The 22,299-nt window shown below is 41.1% G+C and overlaps 1 protein-coding gene across 1 annotated transcript; it reads left to right on the plus strand.

Annotated features, from left to right (window-relative positions):
• The first annotated feature begins 7,970 nt into the window (after window positions 1-7,970).
• PTGDR (prostaglandin D2 receptor) lies at window positions 7,971-21,812 on the plus strand. The gene is made up of 2 exons (XM_070931673.1): window positions 7,971-8,852; window positions 21,573-21,812. The coding sequence occupies exons 1-2, from the start codon at window positions 7,971-7,973 to the stop codon at window positions 21,810-21,812; spliced, it is 1,122 nt and encodes a 373-aa protein (XP_070787774.1).
• The last annotated feature ends 487 nt before the right edge of the window (window positions 21,813-22,299 follow it).

Raw genomic sequence — 22,299 nt, forward strand, 5'->3', positions numbered from 1 at the left:
ATCTCCCTCTGATGAACTTCCATCTATTGCTTTTTGTCCTACCCTCAGGTGTGATGGAGATTAAGTTGATCCCTTCTTCCCTGTGACAGCCCTTCAAGTATTGGGGCTGCCCTAAGCCTTCTCTTTGCTAGGCTAAACATAACTAGTTCCCTTTGCCATTCAGCATATGACTTATCCTCCAGATCCCTTATCATCTTTGCTTGTCTTCTCTGCTCTCTTCCTAGGACCTCACGATCTTTTTTTTTTTTTTTTGCATTGTGGTGATCAGAACTAGATGCAGTGCTCCAAATATGGCCTCACTAGAGCAGTATAGAGAAGTACCATCACTTGTCATGATTTTGATGCTATCCCTCTGTTGATGCAGCCTAGACTGTCTTGGCTTTTTTGGCAGCTGCAGCACACTGCTGACTCATACTTAAGTGGTGGTCCACCAGGACACTTAGATAATGGAGAAAACTGCAGTTCTTTAGATAAGAGACAAGCCAGCATTTTCGCTCAAGTGACTTGAGGAAAAAGCCTAGTTTTGTAATCTGGTATAGCAAATCTCCCCATCTTGATGTCCTTCAAAAGAGCTGGATTTCTATTTCCATGAGCCTCAGGCAGTATGACCTTTGGCTGCACTGCCTTTGGCCACTGGCCAGAATTATTTAGGTATCACTGAGTTGGATCTGACTCATGACTGCTTGGAAAACTGTTTACCCTCACCTCCCATCTCCAGAACTCATCGTTCTTACAGTTATTCTCAGTCTCCTTGCTTACTGTCCACCTACTTCATCTGCTGTCTTTCTTTCATTTTCTCAGCCTTGCCATGCCTAATCCTTCTTCCTAGTTCATGTGTCCAAAGCGTATGAGTTTCTGCTTGCTGATCATGAGCTTAAATGGGTTATTTGATGAAGGGTTGGTTGGTTGGTTGGTTGGCTGGTTGGTTGGTTGGTTGGTTAGTTGGTCGGTCAGTTAAGAACCAAACTCCAAATCTATGATCTGAACCTTGGAAATAATAATTCAAAGGATTCTCTCTTATTTCATCTTGTGTTCCTTCTTAACATCCTGCTTTCACAGTCATATATATGTATTACTGGAAGTTTTTAAGAAGATGTTGGATAAACATTTGTCTGAAGTGGTGTAGGGTTTCCTGTCTGAGCAGGGGGTTGGATTAGAAGACCTCCAAAGTCCCTTCCAACTCTGCTCTTCTATTCTGTCCTGTCCTGTCCTGTCCTGTCCTGTCCTGTCCTATCCTATCCTATCCTATCCTGTTCTACTTCTACTATTCTATGCTATTCTATGTCTACTATTCTATTCTACTTCTACTATTCTAGTCTGCACTACTATTAATCTTCTCATCGTTCCCACCACCCATCTCCTTCCATTTATAACTGTATGACTGTAATTTTGTTGCTTGTATCCTTACGATTTATATTGATATTGTTTCCTAATTGCTTATTGTACCCTATGATTATCATTAAGTGTTGTACTTTATGATTCTTGATGAACGTATATTTTCTTTTATGTACACCGAGAGCGTATGCACTAAGATAAATTCCTTGTGTGTCCAATCACACTTGGCCAATAAAAAAATTCTATTCTATTCTATTCTATTCTATTCTATTCTATTCTATTCTATTCTATTCTATTCTATTCTATTCTATTCTATTCTAATCTAATCTAATCTAATCTAATCTAATCTACTAGAAATACCATTGTTTTAACCATTCTGCTCCTTGTTCTCATTTTCCAATTAGGTGAAAAATGCATATGGCAGAACACATCAATATGGCTGCACAAAAAGCTTGGTGAAGACTAGAAAATAGAAAAACTCACTTAAAAGAGATGGAATGAGGATCAGGTCACCAAGAAAAACCATGGGTAGATAACCCTATAGAAACTTTAGAGATGCAGTCAGGAAAGCAAAGCCGCAGTAAGAGCTGTCATTTAGCTGAGGATGCCAAGCATTAAACAGACTTGTCCAAAAGTAATGAATAATTTCAACTTCGGTTTCAATTGATTGTTCACCATCTGTCACAAACAGGTCTCTTCATTCTCTCGATCCACCCCCATCACCACTTCCCACGTCCTTGATTAATCTTTTTGTTATTAGCCACCGAGAGTCACTTGTTTCAGAGGGGCAGCCCTATAAATGCAATAAATAAAAACCAAAAATATTTTTTTAAAAAAATAATAATGTATCTTCAAAACAAAAAGAATCAGCATGTCAATATGTCAATTAATTTATTCTCCTCAAGCTTGCTCCCAAACCTTACACCAAGAAAGTGAGAGGACTTCTAAAGGGCAATTTTCCCTCTTTATAAAAATGTATTTAATCTATGAATTTATCAGCAATTTTATTTGGCATATAAGTGCAGGCATTGCAATAACAATTTTGATAATAATATTAGAAATACTTTTTATTTATTTAATCAATGGCCATTATTTAAATGATTTTAACAATTATACTTAATGTTAATATTCCTAGCATTCAGACCTGGGCTTCCACGCCCACTTCTGGTAGAACAACAGAAACATAACCTTGAAATTCAAGAACAACTAAAAGAAAATAAATGGCAGTTCAGTCCCAGAAAAGGAGAAGGGATGGGAAAGAAACTCAAAATAACCCTACCTTGATTCTGCTTGGCATCAATAGAGTACAGGCTTGTTTGGGCAAGCTTTTAAGATGTCTTTATTATACCCTGCAAGAATAAAGGTGCATTCCTGAATTCCTTGCTCTGCCTGTGTCCTGATTTGACTTACCTTAAGGGCTGATGCTTCCTTTCTTCTTCCCCTTTCTCCCTCTTCACCAAAAGTTTTTTCATAAGAGTTCAGTTGTTTGAATCGCACATAGGTGCATTCAAATTAATTAAAATTAAACAGCACTAAACTACTGAATTCAAGGGAAATGAATCCCCAGTGCCCAACAAGGAGATGAGCTCAGAGCTAACCATTGGCTTCTCATGCAACACGTCAAATGCAACAGAACTTTAAAGACCAGTATACACTAAACCAGGGGTCTCCAACCTTGGCAACTTTAAGACTTGTGAATTTCAATTCCCAGAATTCCTCGCCAACAAAGCTCTGGGAGTTGAAGTCCACAAGTCTTAAAAGTTGCCAAGGTTGGAGATCCCTGCACTAAACCAACCCTTCCTTCTCCCCTGCAAACTGTGATATGCCTTAGCATAAATTTCATGGAAAAGTTCTCACTGTCTTCCAAGTTCCCTCCTTCTGAGTTAGACTGCCACTCTTCTCTGCTTGACCATCTCAGCAGGATTCTCCCTCCATCATATGCATTAGGTATAGAGCCTCACATAGCTGGCAAGTGCAAGGAAGCAGCAAGTCACAATTCCAGTAAATACTTTAGAGCTAGTCTGGGGTAGGTACCGAATCTTGGAAATTCTACAGAATAGAAATTTCCCAGCCTCAGATAGAGTGAATTAAGTTGGGGTCTCTTTAAGGCAATTTTTTCCCTGATCCCTCACCTCTTGGGCCAAATTGCCTTCTCTGAGATCATCTTTCGCCTGACTCATCCCCAATTCTCCCACGAACTTTCAAATCAGGTGACTTTCTGAATAGTTGAAACTTCCAATTTCTCCATATTGGCCAACACAACCAACCAACTAACCAACCAACATTCCAGAATTCTTCAGCCAAAGCTTGGTGGTTCTCTTGTTCACGAGATACATTTTAGCACAGGGGGCGTCTCAGTCTGTTGGTTCCAAACATCCTTCTTTTCTTCTTTCTCTCTTCCCGCTTTTATCTCCCCATCCTTAAAGTTGGGGGAGGGGGCTGTTTCTGAACTTGCTCTCTGCATCCTCCCCAAAGCAGCTTCTCTTCCTTCCATTCTATCCTGCTACAGTACATGATCTTTAAGAGGTAGTTAAATTGAATCCTGACCCCAACAGAACTCACAGGATGGACAATCCAGTTCTCAGTTTTTATCTCCACTGTCATTTATTAATTTATTGGTTCTATTTATTTGGTAATGTGACTTGGAGAAGCTAAATAATAAACAATTAAAGAAAACATATTGCTCCCAAAGCTACTCACATACCTACTGATCAATCCTTTAAAAATAGGCTCTTTAACATCAGGTCTCAATTGACTGAGAAGAACCAGATCTTCCAAAACCTTGCAAAAGACCAGCAGAGTCAGAGCCCTTCAGATTGCGGAAGATATGCTGTTGCAGAAGAGAGAGAAGAGAAACTTCTTCTGGGTCTTTATAGTTTAGCTATTTATCTTATCATCTTAAATATTTTGTGCCTTGCACTAACTTTACTGAAACCACTGAATTACATCTGTGCATCTCAAACTTTAGTGTTTTGACTTCTGGGAAATATGGGAGTCGAATTCCAACGTTTCTGGTAACCATCAAGTTGGACAAGGGTGATTTTTTGACTACCAGTTTACCAAATGTTAAGAAAAAGTAAATCCCAACAAGATTCCACCCTCCAGTTTGGAATTATCTTAATTAGGCAAGACCTATTGAATTCTTTATCAGTGTAAAAGATACACCCTTAGCACTACAACATATTATAATCCAGCAATGGCTTGTAATATACCCACTCATAATCACCCTTAGAAATAATAGTATTTTAACAAGAAAAGTGCAGAAAACAAATCCAGTCTTTTGGCTATGTAACTGTACTATTACACTTACTATACAATACATTCTGTTTCTCGGTAATTGCCTTTTCTTTACTCATTCTGGGTCACAGAATTCATTTCTTTTCTTTTTCTGCATTAAAAGAAAATAATTTGAAAAGGGAAGAGAGAGAGCAAAGGTACACAATTGTGTTTTTTCTTCTCCATTCTATATTATCCACAATTGCTTCCAGAATATGTCATTTTGTTAATGAAAAAGTCAACTGTAAAACCAATTTGATGATCCACTAGCTAGGTTCAGATTTTCTTGCACTTCAAGGAACACAAAAACCTGCAGAATGCTGATGTCTTTCAGAATTGAGATGGCTCCAAAACTCCATCAGTACTTAAATCCTTAATCTTGGTTTCTCATCTAAGCTTCTAGAGGCACTGTAGAAACAAAAGCAGTTGACAATGTTGAAGATAAATGTGTTTTTTTTAATATTTTTTATTGAATTATAAACAAAAATATGAAGACAATACAAAGACAAACGAAATCCCACCACCTACATACCCACACCACATTCTACATATATGTTTTAGTCATCAACAGAATATATATTATATTACTTTATAAATTAGTAAAGAAGTAGTAAATTCTTGGTTCAAGTGTTTTAAATTAAAGATAATCTTGCATCTTCCCTGTATTCGTCTCCTATTTTTAATTTTTCACCCTATTTTCTGTCATCTACATTTGTACTGATTTTCCTTTCCAGCCATTGGTACCATCGGTGCCACACTAGATAGTATTCACTTTCTTCCTTATCCTGGAGTTCCAGCGTCAATCTATCCATTTCGGCACATTCTGTTATCTTTGAGATTATTTTATCTTTGGTTGGGAGTTGATCTAATTTCCAATTTTGAGCGAACAGTAATCATGCTGCTGTCAGAATATGTATAATAAGATATTTTGTCTCTTTGGTGTATTGTGCTGTTATCATGCCAAATAAAAAGAATTCTGGAGTGTTTTCTACTTGTAGGTTTGTTATTTCCTCAATAGTTTCCTTTATGTCTTGCCAGTATTGTTGGGCCTTCATACATTTCCACCAAGCATGGTAATATGTCCCCTTTTTTGTTTTACACTTCCAACAGAGTTAGGAGGCGTTCGGGTATATTTTGGCTAATCTGGCTGGTGCTAGGTGCCATCTGTAAAACATTTTGATAAGGTTCTCTTTATAGGATGTGGCTCTTGTCATTTTAATGTTTTGTTTCCACAATTTCTCCCAATTTGCCAATTGAATGTTGTGCCCTATGTCCCTAGCCCACCTTATCATGTTTTCTTTTACTGTTTCTTCTAATAATTTGTATCTAAGAAGATAGTTATATATTTTGGTTATCATCTTTTGTTCTGCCCCTTGTAAAATCTTGTCCAATTCATTCAGGTTATTCGAGATTCCATATTGTTTTTTGTCTGCTATGTGTCTTGAGTGTATTTGGGTATAGGGCCACCAATCGATATTTATGCCAGAATTTTGAAGTTGCTGTCTTGAGATGAGTTCGCCTTCCTGATTTAATAGGTCTTGGTACCGCATCATCTTTCCTATTTCGAGAGTGTTTGGATATATCAATGCCTCCATCGGGGACCACCATTTTGGTACTCTGGTATAATGATTTTTCTTAATTTCCTGCCAAATCTTAAATAGTGAAGCTCGAATTATATGACGTTGGAAATACATGTGTCGTTTGTCCGGTCCGTCCCATAAGAAAGTATGCCATCCTCGTATTAAATCGAAGCCTTCTAAGTATAGGGTTCTTTTGTTGTCCAGTTTCATCCATTCTTTAATCCAGGTCAGCCCTGATGCCTTATAGTAGAGTTCCCAATCTGGTATTGCTAGGCCTCCTGTTGAAGATAAATGTTATTGTCTTGCCTGTCACCAAGGAAAGAGGACACTCCTATATTCCAGCAAGAGCCTCTCCAGAAATCATGGGAGAAACTAGCATTCCTTCCAACATCTTACATGCTATGGGTCTTTCTTCAAAAGAAGAGGTGAAAATATATCCTTCTTTTCACATTGGTCAAAGTGGATAATAGAATAGAATCAAATTCTTTATTGGCCAAGTGTGATTGGACACACAAGGAATTTGTCTTTGGTGCATATGCTCTCAGTGTACATAAAAAGAAAAGATACATTCGTCAAGAATCCTAAGGTACAACACTTAATGATAGTCATAGGGTACAAATAAGCAATCAAATCATACTAGGAAACAATCAATCTAAATTGTAAGGATACAGCAACAAATTACAGTCATACAGTCATAAGTGGGAGGAGATGGGTGATAGGAACGATGAGGAGATTAATAGTAATAGTAATGCAGACTTAGTGAATAATCAGGGTTCTGCTGTGTTTGTGGGATTCCTGGAAGCATCTAGTTGCTCAAACTTAGTTGTGTATCCAGTTACATACTTCCTAATTACCGTAAGCTCTACGTCATTAAAAGTTTCAGGTATATGTATGGAGGAGATCTTTACTCTTAGATGACTGTCAGAAGTGTGCTGAAAACTAATTGGCTATTTGACCTGCTCATCTTCTCCTCTGGTTGAACAGGTCTCAGCACCGAAATAGCTCCATTGGGCAGGGCAAGAGCACTTTGTTCTATTTGTCCTTTGTTGTCCATCAGTGCTGGTTGGCAAGATGGGCCAGAGCCATAGAAGAGTGATGAGAAGAGAACTGGAGGAACACCAATCCCTTTCCAACCCACACCACCGCTCTGGTGGCCCTGTTATCATCTGCCTTGGGAAGCCAACCAACTCGCCACTCTGGTCTCCACTGAGGTTGCGATGACCATGGACCTCTGCCTACTTCAACGTTCGGTGCTGAAGCCTAGCTAAAAACCTCACTCATTTTCAGATGTTGGCAAAACTCTGTCGGGGACTCTAGAGATCGCTTCTATCAACTTGAGACTAAGAGAAGTCAAGGTTTCTGGTCAGAAGATTATCTACCAGACAACTTTCGCCTGCTCTCAGCTTCCCAGTCTTTTCCCTCTCTCTCTCTCTCTCTCTCTCTCGCTTGCCACCCCTCCTCTTCCTCAAGAAGGGCAGGACTTTTTTTCGCCGGTCTCCGTGGGAACAAACAGCTCCCCCCACCCCCGCCGCATTATAGACTGGCCTTTTTCTGTTAGCCAACGCCTGTCTTGCCCCACCTCCCTGCCCTTCTTCCTCCCCACTCTCGCCCCGTCTGGCGGCGTCGAGCATCTCCTGGTTCGTCTTTCCCCTCCGTTTCCTTTCCTTCCCTTCATAAGTGGGGCTCTATCCGTGGTCCCCACTCCTCCCCCCCCACCAGACACACACACACCCTACGCGCACCGTCGCCCTTTGCGCCCAGCCCAGCCGGACCCTCTCCATGGCCGCAGGCAACTACCGATGCAACCGGACCCTGAGGCTCGAAGCAGGTCAGTCGGTGCTGCCGGGCTCCTTACTCTTCGCGGCGGGGCTGCTGGGCAACGTGTTGGCGTTGGGGCTGCTGTGGCAGCACCATCTGAAGGCGAAGTTGCAGCGCGGGCAAGGGCGGCCGCGGGCGTCCGCTTTCTACCTTCTGGTGAGCACCCTGGTCGCCACCGACCTGCTGGGCAAGTGTTCGCTGAGCCCGATCGTGCTGGCCGCCTATGCTCACAACCGCAGCCTCATCGACCTGTGGCCGCCCGCCGCAACCAGCGAAGTTCAAGTCAGCCAGCCCGGGGAGGACCCGACGCGCTCCCCCGGCACGCTGTGTCAGCTCTTCGCTTTCCTCATGGCTTTCTTCGGCTTGGCGTCCACCGTGCTGCTGCTGGCCATGGCCCTGGAGTGCTGGCTCTCGCTCGGCCAGCCTTACTTCTACGAACGCCACACCAGCAGGCGTTGGGGCGGGCGGCTCACCGGCGCGGCGGCCGTCCTCTGCGCTCTCTTCTGCGCCCTGCCGCTCCTGGGCTTCGGCAGCAACGTTCAGTACTGTCCGGGCACGTGGTGCTTCATTCGCATGGCCGGCGGCGGGCGGCTCTACTCGGTGCTCTACGCTAGCCTGCTGGGCTTGCTGGTGCTGGCCGTCGGCCTGTGCAATCTGGGCAGCATGAGGAGCCTCTACCGGATGGCGCGTCGCCAGCCCCCGCGCAGGACCCACCTGATCGACCTGCGGGGCCCAACCGCGCCTTCCAAGCCCCCTTCCTCCGGGCGCACCGAGGAGCTGGGCCAGTTGGTCCTGCTGGCGCTCATGACGGCCCTTTTCACCATCTGCTCCCTGCCGCTGATCGTAAGTAGCTCTTTGGAGGACGGGGATGTTGGGGCCGGGGGGGGGTGGAGAACTAATGGGAGAGGGCGGACGAGAAGGAGAACTGTTCGCGGTTCGCCCTCTGTGCGCGGCACAACGGGCCCACCGAACTCCTGATGGGTGCCGTCGATCCCTTTCTCTCTCCCCCCCCCCCCCACCCCGGGATGCAGTTTAACTACCCGGGGGGAGAAAAAAAAATCGAGGGAAGAGGAAAGGGCTCAGAGGGAGAGGGGAAAAAAGCGAGCGCCCGCTTTGCTTTCTGACTTTCTTGTTGGATCTGGCGCGGCTGGGAAAGTTTGCCTGAAATCTTGGAGATCTGTTAGCAGTCTGTGCCAATAGTGCAGTAGACGAACCTGCATCTGCGGGGGAGGGGAGGGGAGGGGGGCAGTGACGCCCCTTACCGTTTTGTGGGGATGGGTGGTTGGGCTGCTTCTGGACATCTGGCTGGGTTGCGGTGCAAGATTTTGTTTCCCCTGGCCTAGACGGACAAAATCTGCCTTCGAGTCGGGATGTATTGTCCGCAAAGTTGGTCGAATTATTTTTGACCACTGAAGGCAGAGTATTCCATATGCAACAATTGCACTTCTCCAGAAGTAAAAATGCAGCGTTTTCACCAAAACACAAAATCAACTGCTTGGGACAGCCTAGTTAACTAATATGACTGTATAAAGGGATATGTTTTCCCTGTGCAGCCACGTTTTTCAGTGAATTGTTTAGCTCTAATCTTGTCTTATCTTGTTTGAATCATTTGTATACTTTCTTTTCCTTCCTCTGAAGTCTCACTGAAATGGAATAATCAGAAATATCTATCTATCTATCTATCTATCTATCTCTATCTATCTATCTATCTATCTATCTATCTATCTATCTATCTATCTCTGTCTGTCTGTCTATCTATCTATCTATCTATCTATCTATCTATCTATCTATCTATCTATCTAAAGAAATAAAGTCCACATCATACAGGATGGTGAATAGCAGAGCAGTCGTAACAGGATGGAGTCATTTTAAGAAAGGAGCCAAGAAGAGGTTAGCTGCCTTTTTTCAGAGGCAGAATTTTGAATGAGATTAAGTGTTTTTTTTTCTTTAATATGGAGGTGATAGAAAGTAGATCATTCTTTCCCATCCTCTTTGTAAAAGGAAAAAAAGATCCACTTCCTTTCTTTTTATAAGAGTTTGACTTTTGTTTCATCCATAGATTTAACCAGAAGTTATTGGAGAAATGTCCGTGGTTGTTTTCATTTTCTTCATTCATCTTGATATACCTGTAGTCCATTTCTAATTCCAGATGCTTCTAGATTTATGGTGATTTTAAAAATTAGATGCATAATCTAGACATTTATATTGCAATCCAATAAAGTGGAGTAATGTTACAATGTAGATTTGAACTTGTAAACTGCATTTAGATTCCAATGTTATGACTTGATTGGAAACTTTTTCTGAATGTTATTAAATACATAACATATATCAACCATCATATAGAATTATCCTGTATTGTTTTTAATTGTTTTATGTTTTTATGATGTATGCCACCCAGAGTCACTGGTTGTGATGAACTATAAAAAAAATAATCAGTAAAACCTAATATATAATTTATATTCAACATGAAACATTAAATTTAGGATTCAGATTTTTAACTTGCAGCTGAATTGCAAATTCTAATTCCTGAGCACGATTCCCAATCCAGTTATTTTCACTTCTAGGAAGGTTCCTCATTCTGAAGGGGTGAAGATTTCTATTCTCCAGGAGCAGAGAATTACTAGGAATGATGAAAAAACTGATTTAAATCACTTTTAAGTGTTTTCTTCTTAGCAAGTCTGACAGGCTGCTCACGTCCTAGAGTCTATTTGTGATGAGTGCATGCATCTTAACTCATATTGAATCCTCTAAGATTTAGTGTGATTTAAGTTGCCAAATATCCAAACTATGCATTTTTTGAAACACCAGTAATGATAGAATTGCTCATCTGCATACAGCTTGCTGTGTCTCTAAAAAAGTCAAGAGTTATGAATTGATTAATTCCCAGAATTAGTCTGTTGAGTAAGAATTATGAGTGATGGTGTATTTAAAGACTTGTTTTGGCTACTTATACATGCACGAAAACAGTTTAGAAATGCTTTGCATACTTTAAGCAATCATGCCTAAAGAATAACCAATTTTTTTTAAATCTGAGGCAGGACAGATATTATCAGATTACTTGTCCAGACAGTTGCCAGGAGTCAATACTGACTCAAAAGCTCAAAAATAAAATGCCCCACCAGAGGGAGGGGTAGAAGGGGCTGCAGTAGCATCATGGGGTAGCCCAGGAAGTGGAGCTAGCAGTGCAGGTGGATGAAGAATGCACCTGAAGAGGAGCAGCACTGTCAATCTCTGGGCCAGTCACTTTCCTAGCCATAGCCAGAATAACAGAGTTGGAAGGGACCTTGGAGGTCTTCTAGTCCAACCCACTGCTGAAGTAGCAATAGCACTTAGACTTATATACCACTTCATAGTGCTTTACAGCCCTCTCTAAGTGGTTTACAGAGTTAGCATATTGCCCCCAACAATCTAGGTCCTCATTTTATCGACCTTGGAAGGATGGAAGGCTGGGTCAACCTTGACTCAGGTAGGAGAACCTGAGTAGGAAAACCTTTACCATTTCAGACAAATGGTTGTCCAATCTCTTCTTAAAAACCTCCAGTCTTGGAGCATCCAAAACTTCTGAAGGCAAACCATTTTCACTGATTAATTGTTCTAACTGTCAGGAAATTTCTCCCTAGGTATAGGTTGCTTCTCTCCTTGATTAGTTTCCATCCATTGCTTTTTTATCCAGCCTTCAGGTGCTTTGGAGAATAGCTTGACTCCCTCTTCTTTGTGGCAACCCCTCAAATATTGGAACAAGCCAGCACCTTGGATACAAGGCCGGTGGTGAGAGCAGGAATGCAACAAACCTTCTTCCTGTAATGCATAAAGAAGGTGCTTGGGAAATTGTTTTCTGGCTATATATTCGCCTCCTGTTTCAAGGATGGGAGAACACATTAACAAGACTGTGAGACCAATTGACCTTTAGAAGGAGTAGAGCCTCCTAAGAAAAAAATTCCATGAAATTGTTCCAGCTGAGACTTCCTTTCGAGATTTTATTTATTTCATACAATCCCCTTACTGAATCTCCTTGTAGTGATTCAATAAATCAGTTATATCTTGGGCAAAAAAGCAAAAGTCCATTGGCTTTTCCACTATGAACCTACAAAAAAAAAATGGAAAATCCATTGGATTTAGTGGGAAGGAGGAAGTGCAGAAAAAATGAAATGACAAAGGCAAGAAGTGTGGTGATAATACATCTAGGTACTTAACAATACCACAGCCACCATCCAAGCTATTTCTGCACAGTTGCTAGCCACACACTCAACATAAGGAAATAGATTTATTGTGAAGGGGACCATCCAGCATGCTAATTCAGAATTTATTTATTGATTTAGTTATTCGTTCAATTTCTATGGCTGCCCATCTCAATCTCAATGCCAAACCAATCATTTTGAAGTATAAGGGATGGTCGTCGCTTAGCGTGTTGTGTGGACTCAATCAATTGTAGTTTATTCAATAAACCATGGTTAAACAAGTCATAGGTTTAATGAGGTACTAAGACCACTCTAAAAGCCCTAGTAAGATCACACCTAGAGTACTGCATCCAGTTTTGGTCACCACACTATAAAAAAGATGTTGAGACTCTAGAAACAGTGCAGAGAAAAGCAACCAGGATGATTAGGGGATTGGAGACTAAAACATATAAAGAACGGTTACAGGAACTCGACATGGCTAGTCTAGTGAAGAGAAGGATCAGGGGAGACATGGTAGCAGTGTTCTAATATTTGAGGGGCTGCCACAGAGAGGAAAGGATAAAGCTATTTTCCAAGGCACCTGAAGGCCAGACAAGGAATAATGGATGGAAACTGACCAAGGAGAGATTCAACCTAGAAATGAGGAGAAACTTTCTGACAGTGAGAACAATCAACCAATGGAACAGCTTGCCTTCGGAAGTGGTGGGAGCTTCATCACTTGAGACTTTCAAGAAAAGATTGGGCTGCCATTTGTCAGAAATGGTGTAGGGTCTCCTGCTTGAGCGGGGGGTTGACTAGATGACCTATAAGGTCCCTTCCAACTCTGTTAATCTGTTAATAGCTTAGAATAGCATGTCAACCAGTGTTTTCCTTGTCTTTGCTTTGATTGGCAGTCACAACACTTCAAGAAAAGGGATCTTTTCCAGCTATGGAAATTATTACTGCAAAGGCCAGTGACTGAACTAATGATCTTTAATATATCTGCCAAATGTTACCTATGAAGCCAAGAATTTCTTTGTTGCAATCAACCAGGCTTGACAACATTCATCTGAAGCCAATGGATTTTTCAAGCCACAGGAAGGCAACATTAGCAGCCATTGAGACAGCAATCATGTCACCCCACTGTCATTTCTTCTCCCAGTTTGGGGTGCATCATTTGAGATCTTGGGATGGTTGCAGGCTAACTCACTGCTCACTCCAGCAGTTCGATTCTCACCGGCTCAAGGTTGACTCAGCCTTCCATCCTTCCAAGGACAGTAAAATAAGGACCCAGATTGTTTGGGGCAATATGCTGAGTCTGTAAACTGCTCAGAGAGGGTGTAAAGCACTATGAAGCGGTATATAAGTCTAAGTGCTATTGCTATTGCATGTAACTCCCCCACCCAACAGCCCAAATCTTCATGTGGTGGTACCCAGACCACTCCCAAGAATCACAGCAAATTGTATCTTTGTCATATTAAGAATTGTAACTTTTAATGTGATAGGAGGGAAAAATTATCAAATATAAAATAATCAAAATAGAAACAAGATTTGGTTAACTGAATTTTAATGACATTCAAATTCTGTTTAAATTCTGGGCTGGTTGTTTCTCCTTTTGTAAATTTGGCCAGTGACATGCCTCTCAAAAGTTAAATATATCATTCAAACCAATACAAAATATTGTGTGCTCCTGTTCAGGTACAAGATAAAGCCAGTTTGGTATTCATCTGTGACTTGAGGGAGGCACTCCTTTTCCGGGGCTACTCTCTTTACTCAGGAAGATGGATCCATCCTTGCTAAGGGCAAAGGCAGTTCTTGACCTCAAGTCCTGACCTTCTTCAATGATATATCAGAATCTCAGCCGTCTTGTAGAAGCAGAGAAGCCAACCAGTTGGAAAAGGCAGTGTCTTAGGAGAAATAGTTTGTTCCCAGCCAGCACTAAGTACAGATCTATCCTTGCCAGAGAGACGCTCTTAAACAAAATGGAGGACCCGAAAAGACCTTTCTAACTGCAATTCTCCTTGATAAAATTCAGAATCCCAAGTGCCACATGGAACTGCCAGAATAGAAGTTCAGATCTGAGTTCAAAACGAGCAGAATTATCTGAAGCTGCAGAGAAAAATTGAAGCGGGGTCATTTAAGGGACAGTTGACGGTCCATAGCTACTTTTAAGATGAACTAAGACCTAAAATAGATCTGCTTAGGAAATGGAAGATGGACCTAATCACCGTGGAGAGGTAGCTCCAAGTGGTTAATGCCCACAGAATGAAAGAAATGCTAACATGCAAAAGGAATTTGTGCTCACTAGGAACACTAAAAGCATGAAAAGAAAGATGGTGACTATAGGCAAAGAATAGAATAGAATAGAATAGAATAGAATAGAATAGAATAGAATAGAATAGAATAGAATAGAATAGAATAGAATAGAATAGAATAGAACAGAACAGAACAGAACAGAACAGAACAGAACAGCACAGCACAGAACAGAACAGAACAGAACAGAACAGAACAGAACAGAACAGAACAGAACAGAACAGAACAGATGGAAGGTACCTTGGAGGTCTTCTAGTCCAACCCTAAACCATTTCAGACAAATGGTTGTCCAATTTCTTCTTAAGAAATGGGAAATTCCATGTAGTCTTTTTGCCCTGGCATAAGCCATTGCCTGTTTCCTGTGGATGCAACTTCATCTCATTGTCCACCAGCTGCTAAGGAAGCCTGAGGATGTCTTTGGGTGCTCTGGAATAAAAGCAACAACCAAAACAAATTAATGGAAGAAGGTATTTTAACAGCTTGGGATAATAAATGGTTTATTTACCCAGTGCCAAAAGTAAGAGTGAGATCATCCTCCTTGGGAGGTGTTCCATCAGCAAGGAGTACCATGGGTGAGGCCTTATTTCTTTAGCACCATCCTTCCTGTTGTAGATGGTAGCAACTGCCAAAGACAAACCTCCTTTGGACAGATTTGAATATTCCTATGTTGACCTGAGAATGGGGACCCGACTCATCACAGGCAACCCTTTTCTGATCCCACTTCTGACCATTTTGGATGAGCTCTTTTTTGCGTAGACCAAAGTTATGGAAAAGGAGGCCTGCATTAAAAAAAAAAAAACAGGAGAGAAAAGAGAGAAATGGGGGTTGAGGATGGCAATATCCATCATCACCAGTTCTGGCCAACATTGTACGTTGTACGACACACCAAAACCATCTGAAACTGTCTGCTAAAACCAATCCAAAGGAAGCTCTTAACTTTTGTGTCTACCTTAGATTTCACTTGGGAGGGCAAAAAATTCATTAGGCAGGTAAGTTCACACCTACTGTTCCACCATCCTGCAGTTTGGTGCACTTGATGGATTTCTTTTTTGAATGACTCATCGAAGTCCCAAAGTACAAAATCTTGCAGACTACATTTATATAGATGGATTTTTTTTTCTTTTGTATGGGTCATCTCGTTTGCTGTCAAGAAGTCTAAATGTTTCTTCTGTAAATTCTGCAATCCCCACACACACACACACACACACACACTCAAAATCAACTTATTATATAGATGCTGGCCCAGTGTGGCAGTAGAATTCAGGGACTTAAAAGTATTGTACATGAAAATAAAATATGCAGAAGAAGGTACACATACAAAGGCTCAGCATATAATTGCTGAGAATGTCTAAAGAAATTGCATACAAAGCATATAGAAAACTATCATTAGAGAAAGATTGTGCTGGTTTTCTACATGCTGGGAGGTTTTGCTTTGGGGAACATTCTGTCATGCCAACTCTCATCTAGATCCCCCATCTGGATTCTGTCACATTCTCATCCTGGACATCACAATCAGTTTCAACTTTCCTTGCATTCCGCAGGGAAGTACACCTACTTTTGATAATATTTCATGTGCTAAAAATAAAAATTATTGTAGAGTATGAGAACTACAAAAAGAAACATATCTGCAGACCAGAGGATGTGTGTGTTATCTTTTTATCTGCTTTCTTCCTATAGCAGCAAATTTATGGAAAGCAAGGCAGTAATTTTCTTTAGGCTACCTGTAAATCAAAAGCAATTTTGGGAGGTTTTAACGGGGTAAAAATGTACATTGTTGTTTTTGTCAGGGTGATGAAAACCTGCTGAGAATCATGCTCCTAGGGGACATTCCTTGCCCTTTTAAGGTGACAATAAAAGCATGTAGTCAGTAGGGTTGATGAGGATACAAGCAGGAGATTTTCTCCAAGGGAGTCATGTTCAGGAATGGCAAGTGATTGGAGTGTTGGAATGAGTTGTTCAGACCTTGTGGTTCTTGATTGGCTGACAAGTTCAACTTACTGTAGAACACCTGCATTTCCAGAAAGATGAGAGCTTCAGTGATGCAGGAAGTAATGCAGTGAAGTAGCCATCCCTAAATATATGCCCTTCAGATATGTTAGGATTGCCAATTCAATTATGATGTTTGAAAATTCACAAAATTTCAAAATGTCACACCGTGCCTGTCCACCCCATCCCCTGCAGTCACTCGATCACAGTGTGGGTGCTTGGCAACCTGTTCTCACTTGCAACCTGTTGCCAAATGTCCCACAATCATGCGATCGCCATTTGCATTCTTCTCTGCTGGCTTCCCCAGAAAGTCAGTGGGGAAGCCAGCAGGAAGATTGCAAGCAGCTGCCACTTGCTGAGAGGATTCCTTCTTGTCTCTGGAGACTGGCTGAAAGAGCTACCTGCTGAAGCTGAACTCCTTCAGTGGGGTGGAGAAGTTGCCTACCAGGGCAGTTCCCTTCCATGCATGGAGGGAAGCCTAACACCTCTGGTATGGTAAAAGATAATAAAAAAACAGATCTGCCAACATCTAGAAACAAGTAAAGTAAAAACTAGCAATCTGCATGGGTTTGTTAAAAACAGATCATGCCAAACCAATCTTATTTCATTCTTCGACATAGTGACTAAATTAATAGACCAGCGAAATACTGTGGACATAATATACTTAGACTTCAGCAAGGCATTCGACAAAGTAGATCACAACCTACTTCTTGGTAAACTAGAAAAAAGTGGGATAGTTAGCATCACCACCAGATGGATTTGCAACTGGCTGACAAACCTTACTCAACCAGTATTCCTTAATGGGTCTAAGTCTACATGGAGCAAAGTAAGCAGTGGGGTAGCACAAGGTTCCATCTTAGGCCCAGTACTCTTCAATATCTTCACAAATGACTTAGATGAGGGAATAGAAGGGGAACTTACCAACTTTGCAGATGATACTAAGCTGGCAGCAATAGCTATGACCCTAGAAGATAGGCTCAAGATCCAGATGGATCTTGACAGACTTGAACACTGGGCCCTATCTAACAAAATGAAATTCAATGTAGAGAAAAGTAAAGTCCTACATTTAGGCAAGAAGAACCAAAAGTACACATATAGACTGGGTGAAACCAGGCTTAATAGCAGTAACTGAGAGGGATCTTGGAGTCTTAGTGAACAATCAGCTAAGTATGAGCCAATAGTGTGCAGCAGCAACCAAAAAAGCCAATGCAATCCTAAATTGCATTAACAGAGGGATATAATCAAGATCAAGTGAGGTACTAATACCATTCTATAAAGCCTTAGTAAGACCACACCTAGAGTACTGCATCCAGTTTTGGTCACCACACTACAGGGTGGATAAAAATCAATGATTTTTTTTAAAAAATCAAAAAAATCAGATTTTTTTTATTTAAATCAGATTTTTTTGATTTAAATCGGATTTTTTTGATTTTTATCGAATTTATTTTAATAAAAAACTTTGGGGGTAAAAATCTATCGTAAGATAGTTTTCTATTTAAGATACATAAATAATTTAGTTTATTCAGCATGAAATGGAGCTTAGTTATGTAGCATGAGGCTGTATATTCTACAACACTGGGACTATCGGTGAGTCAACAGTGGGTCAAAGGAGTAGCAGAGATGACAGTTGCTCTTTAAAAATTATGATTTAAATCGAGTTGATTTAAATCAAGCCTTTTTACTAGTGATTTAAATCATGATTTAAATTGTGATTTAAATCAACTCGATTTAAATCAAATCCACCCTGCCACACTATAAAAAAGATGTTGAGACTCTAGAAACAGTGCAGAGAAAAACAAACAGGATGATTAGATATGAAGAACGGTTACAGGAACTGGGTATGGCTAGTCTTGTGAAGAGAAGGACCAGGGGAAACATGATTGTTGAGGGGCTGCCACAGAGAGGAAGGGGTCAAGCTATTTTCCAAAGCACCTGTAGGCCAGACAAGGAAGAATGGATGGAAACTGAACAAGGAGAGATTTAACCTGGAAATAAGGAGAAATTTTCTGACAGTGACCACTAAAAAGTGGTCTCATCAGACTCCCAAGGGAGCTCGTGGAACCAAAAAGTTAAGAAACTGATCTAAAAGGTCTATTCTACAAGTGGAATGCTAATATAATACTCTTTTTCTTTGTTTTCCCACGAGGGGGAGCTTTTAAGACACAGAGACTTAACAGTTGATAGCTTTTTTATAACTGCCGAGCAGCCTCTGGCTTTCCAACCCTTTCTCCGCTCTGAGTCTTCCAGAACTATTGGAATTACAACTCCCAGAAATCCAAACCATACTGACAACAAATACAATAAAAGTTCTTTATTCACTTGCACTTTTAGGATTACTGGAATGCCTCCCACCGCAACCCTCTAGAAAATGCCTTCTCTGCTCTTAAGCAGCCCCAAGGTAGATGCCAGGAAAAGCAATTAATTATATAAACTTCTAAATGTTGAATGAATGTCTCCTGCCGACATAAATGTGCTTGTAAATAAAATGATAATCTTGATATATTTTAAGTGATGTAGTACTTATATTTTAAGTAATGTAGTACTGTCAGTCCTAGAGGAGATCAACCCTGACTGCTCTTTAGATCCTGAAGATGAAACTCAAATACTTTGGCCATCTAATGAGAAGGAAGGACTGTCAGGTATAAATGCTCTGCCCGTGCCAGGGATCAGCTATAGCTCAGTAGTGAAAGGGTTAACCCAGACACCCACCTGGTCAGCTCCTCCCATAGACCCCTCCTTACCTGAATCCCCGCCCACAGGTATAAAAGGTGGGCACACTCCTCCATGTTCCAGATCCTAATGTATCCAAGTGATGATATGATGAACCTGCAAATAAAAGAGAGATATTTTACTTGATGACTCAAGTCTCTTTATTGGGCCTGATCCACCATTCCTCGTAACAAGGACTCACTGGAGAAGAGCCTAGTGCTGGGAAAGATTGAGGGCAAAAGAAGAAAGGGACAACAGAGATTGAGGTGGCTGGATGGAGTCACTGAAGCAATAGGCGTGAGCTTAAATGGATTCCAGAGGATGGTAGAGGACAGGAAAGCCTGGAGGAACATTGTCCATGGGGTCGCGATGGGTCGGACACGACTTCGCAACTAACAACAACAACAACAAAGTACTTATAAAAGCAAGATTTTAGGTGCAAAAAGAAATGAATTAACTTGTGCAGTAAAATGCACAGCCTTGTTCTCATGGCCTCTTAGAAAAGTGCATCTAGTCAAGAATTCAGTTCTATCTGAACAAAGATAACAGATTTTCTCTGGTTACCCTGTGTGTGTAACAAACAGCATTGCTTTCCTGAATGTTCAGTGCAACCCTCTGTGCTGCTTTTGTTGTGCCAGACCGGGGTTTCTCAAACTTAGCAATATTAAGATGTGTGGGAGTTCAAATCCACACATCTTGAAGTTGTCAAGTTGGAGAGATATTGCAGTAGACTGACAGCCCCTGGAAACAGTTTGCATGAGTGGCTAAAGGTAATATCTTTGATAAATCAGCATAGTAATTGAGAATTGCAGATTAGTTACAGGTACTCCTTATAATCATTTGTTTAGTGACCATTGAAAGTTTAAAAGGTGGTGAAAAAGTAACTTATGACCATTTTTTACACTTACGGCCGTTGTAACATCTCCATGATTATGTGATCTAAAAGTCAGACGCTTGGCAACTGGCATGCATGTATAACTGTTGCAGTGTCCCAGGGTCATGTCAGGGGTGAAAAGCTCCCGGTTCAGACCAGATCGCCTGATCCAGTAACCAGTGGCAAAAATCCCTGCCCCCCCCCATGCCCAGCTGAGCCACGCAATCATCAGAGGCTGTTTTTTTTACTTTTAAAAGCATTTTTTCTACAACCTCTTCGGCCGAAAAAATGCTTTTAAAAGTAAAAAAAAAAAAGGCTCTGATGATCGCGCAGCTCAGCTGGGATCGTCAGAGGCTTTTAAAGGCATTTTTTCTGCAACCTCTTCGGCTGAAGAGGTTGTAGAAAAAATGATTTTAAAAGCCTCTGACGATCCCAGCTGAGTTGCCTGATCCTCAGAAGCTTTTAAAAGCATTTTTTTACAACCTCTTCGGCCGAAGAGGTTGCAGAAAAAATGCTTTTAAAAGTTTTAAAAAAAAACGTTGGCCACGCCCACCCAGTCACATTACCACCACCACCACCACCAAGCCATGCCCACAGAACCGGTAGTAACAAATTTTACTTTTCACCACTGGGTCATGTGATCACCTTTTGTGACCTTCTGGCAAAGTCAATGGGGAAGCCAGATTCACTTAACAACCGTGTTACTAACTTAGCAACTGCAGTGATTCACTTAACAACCGTGGCAAGAAAAGTCATATAAAAGGGAAAAACTCTCTTTAACAACTGTCTGGTTTAGGAATGGACATTTTGGGCTCAATTGTAGTTGTAAATCAAGGACTACCTGTACAAGAGTTTGGCAATTTAAGCAAGCTGATAAGCAACACAAAACTTGTGTCACATCATGATTCCTAATGCCCAGGTTTTTATTGGGTGACAATAAATGAAACTTCAGAAGTGATTTATTCCATGTATTTTAATAGCCTTCCTTCCTATATGTCTCAAGGATATCTAAATATAGGTGGAAAAACATGTCAGCCCTTTGAGATAAACCAAATTAGGAAATTAGGATTCCACAAGAAATACCAAGATTTTATTGATATATAGGCTATAATATCACAATCTCGAAAGCCTGATGAAGTTTCCCTTCCCTCCATCTTACAACAAAAAGAATGAAGGCAGGATCACTTTAACTTTCTTTCTAATACCTCCTTCTCTTCCTGGGCTTAATTTATATTTTGCTAACAGACGCTGAACATCTTATATTTATAATCATAAGATTGTATCTTACGATGTATGATTTATCCATTTTTTGTTTGTATGTACACTGAGCTTATGCACCGGAGACAAATTCCTTGTGTGTCCAATCGCACTTGGTCAATAAAGAATATTCCTGTTCTTCTCTAAGGTTATTGCTGTGGTTCCCTACAAGATCCCCAGGCATTCCTATGGAGAAGTTTTCATTATGCAACATCCCCATCAACTGTAAGTTTCTTATAGAGTCTTTCCATCTCTTACCTCTTACAGATCCGAGCTTACATTGGAGCTTTTGCCCCCGATGCGAATGAGGCAGCAGATCTTACAGCCCTCCGTTTTTTCTCTGTCAATTCCATTGTGGATCCCTGGGTCTTCATCATTTTTCGGACATCCATATTTCGCAGTTTGCTCCAGCGGTTTTCTAGGAGGCTAAGTTTGAAGAAGGATCTGCATTCCCAAGATCAGCTCCTGGGAACTTGGCAGAGGAAAGAATCCAAAGACATACCATAAATGGACGGGAGCTGGAGATGATACAACTGGACTTCTTCTTGTGGCACATCATGGTCTTCAAAGCCAAAGTGTTGCAAGTCAACGTTTATTAAGGTTGAAAAGGGGGACCAAGATAACTCTGTGGTACTGGCTGTAGCTTCATTGATAGACTTTTGTTCTGGTGCTTCTTCAAAAAACCCAAGATGCAGTTGTCATAGATAGGACTCATTCATATTACGGTAACAATTTACTTGACTGGTGGGATCCATTTGCACAGAAGCATTCAGAAATGTATTTAAGTCCAAATATTCTACCAGAGATATTGGGCACTTTTAAGTTCCAATTACCTTTTCTACCAACAGATTTGATTTGCATGCTGCAAATCTGTGGTTTAAATGATTAGAAGTTGAGAAGGAGAAGAGGAATGTTCTCTGTATGTGGGAACCCTGTACCCCAAGTATGGGAGCTGATATTAATTGACTAACCATAGAAACTCACAAAAGACAAG

This window comes from Pituophis catenifer, unplaced genomic scaffold (genome assembly GCF_029215685.1).
Source record: "Pituophis catenifer annectens isolate HBS135680 unplaced genomic scaffold, rPitCat1.0.hap2 SCAF_1, whole genome shotgun sequence".
NCBI lineage: Eukaryota > Metazoa > Chordata > Lepidosauria > Squamata > Colubridae > Pituophis > Pituophis catenifer.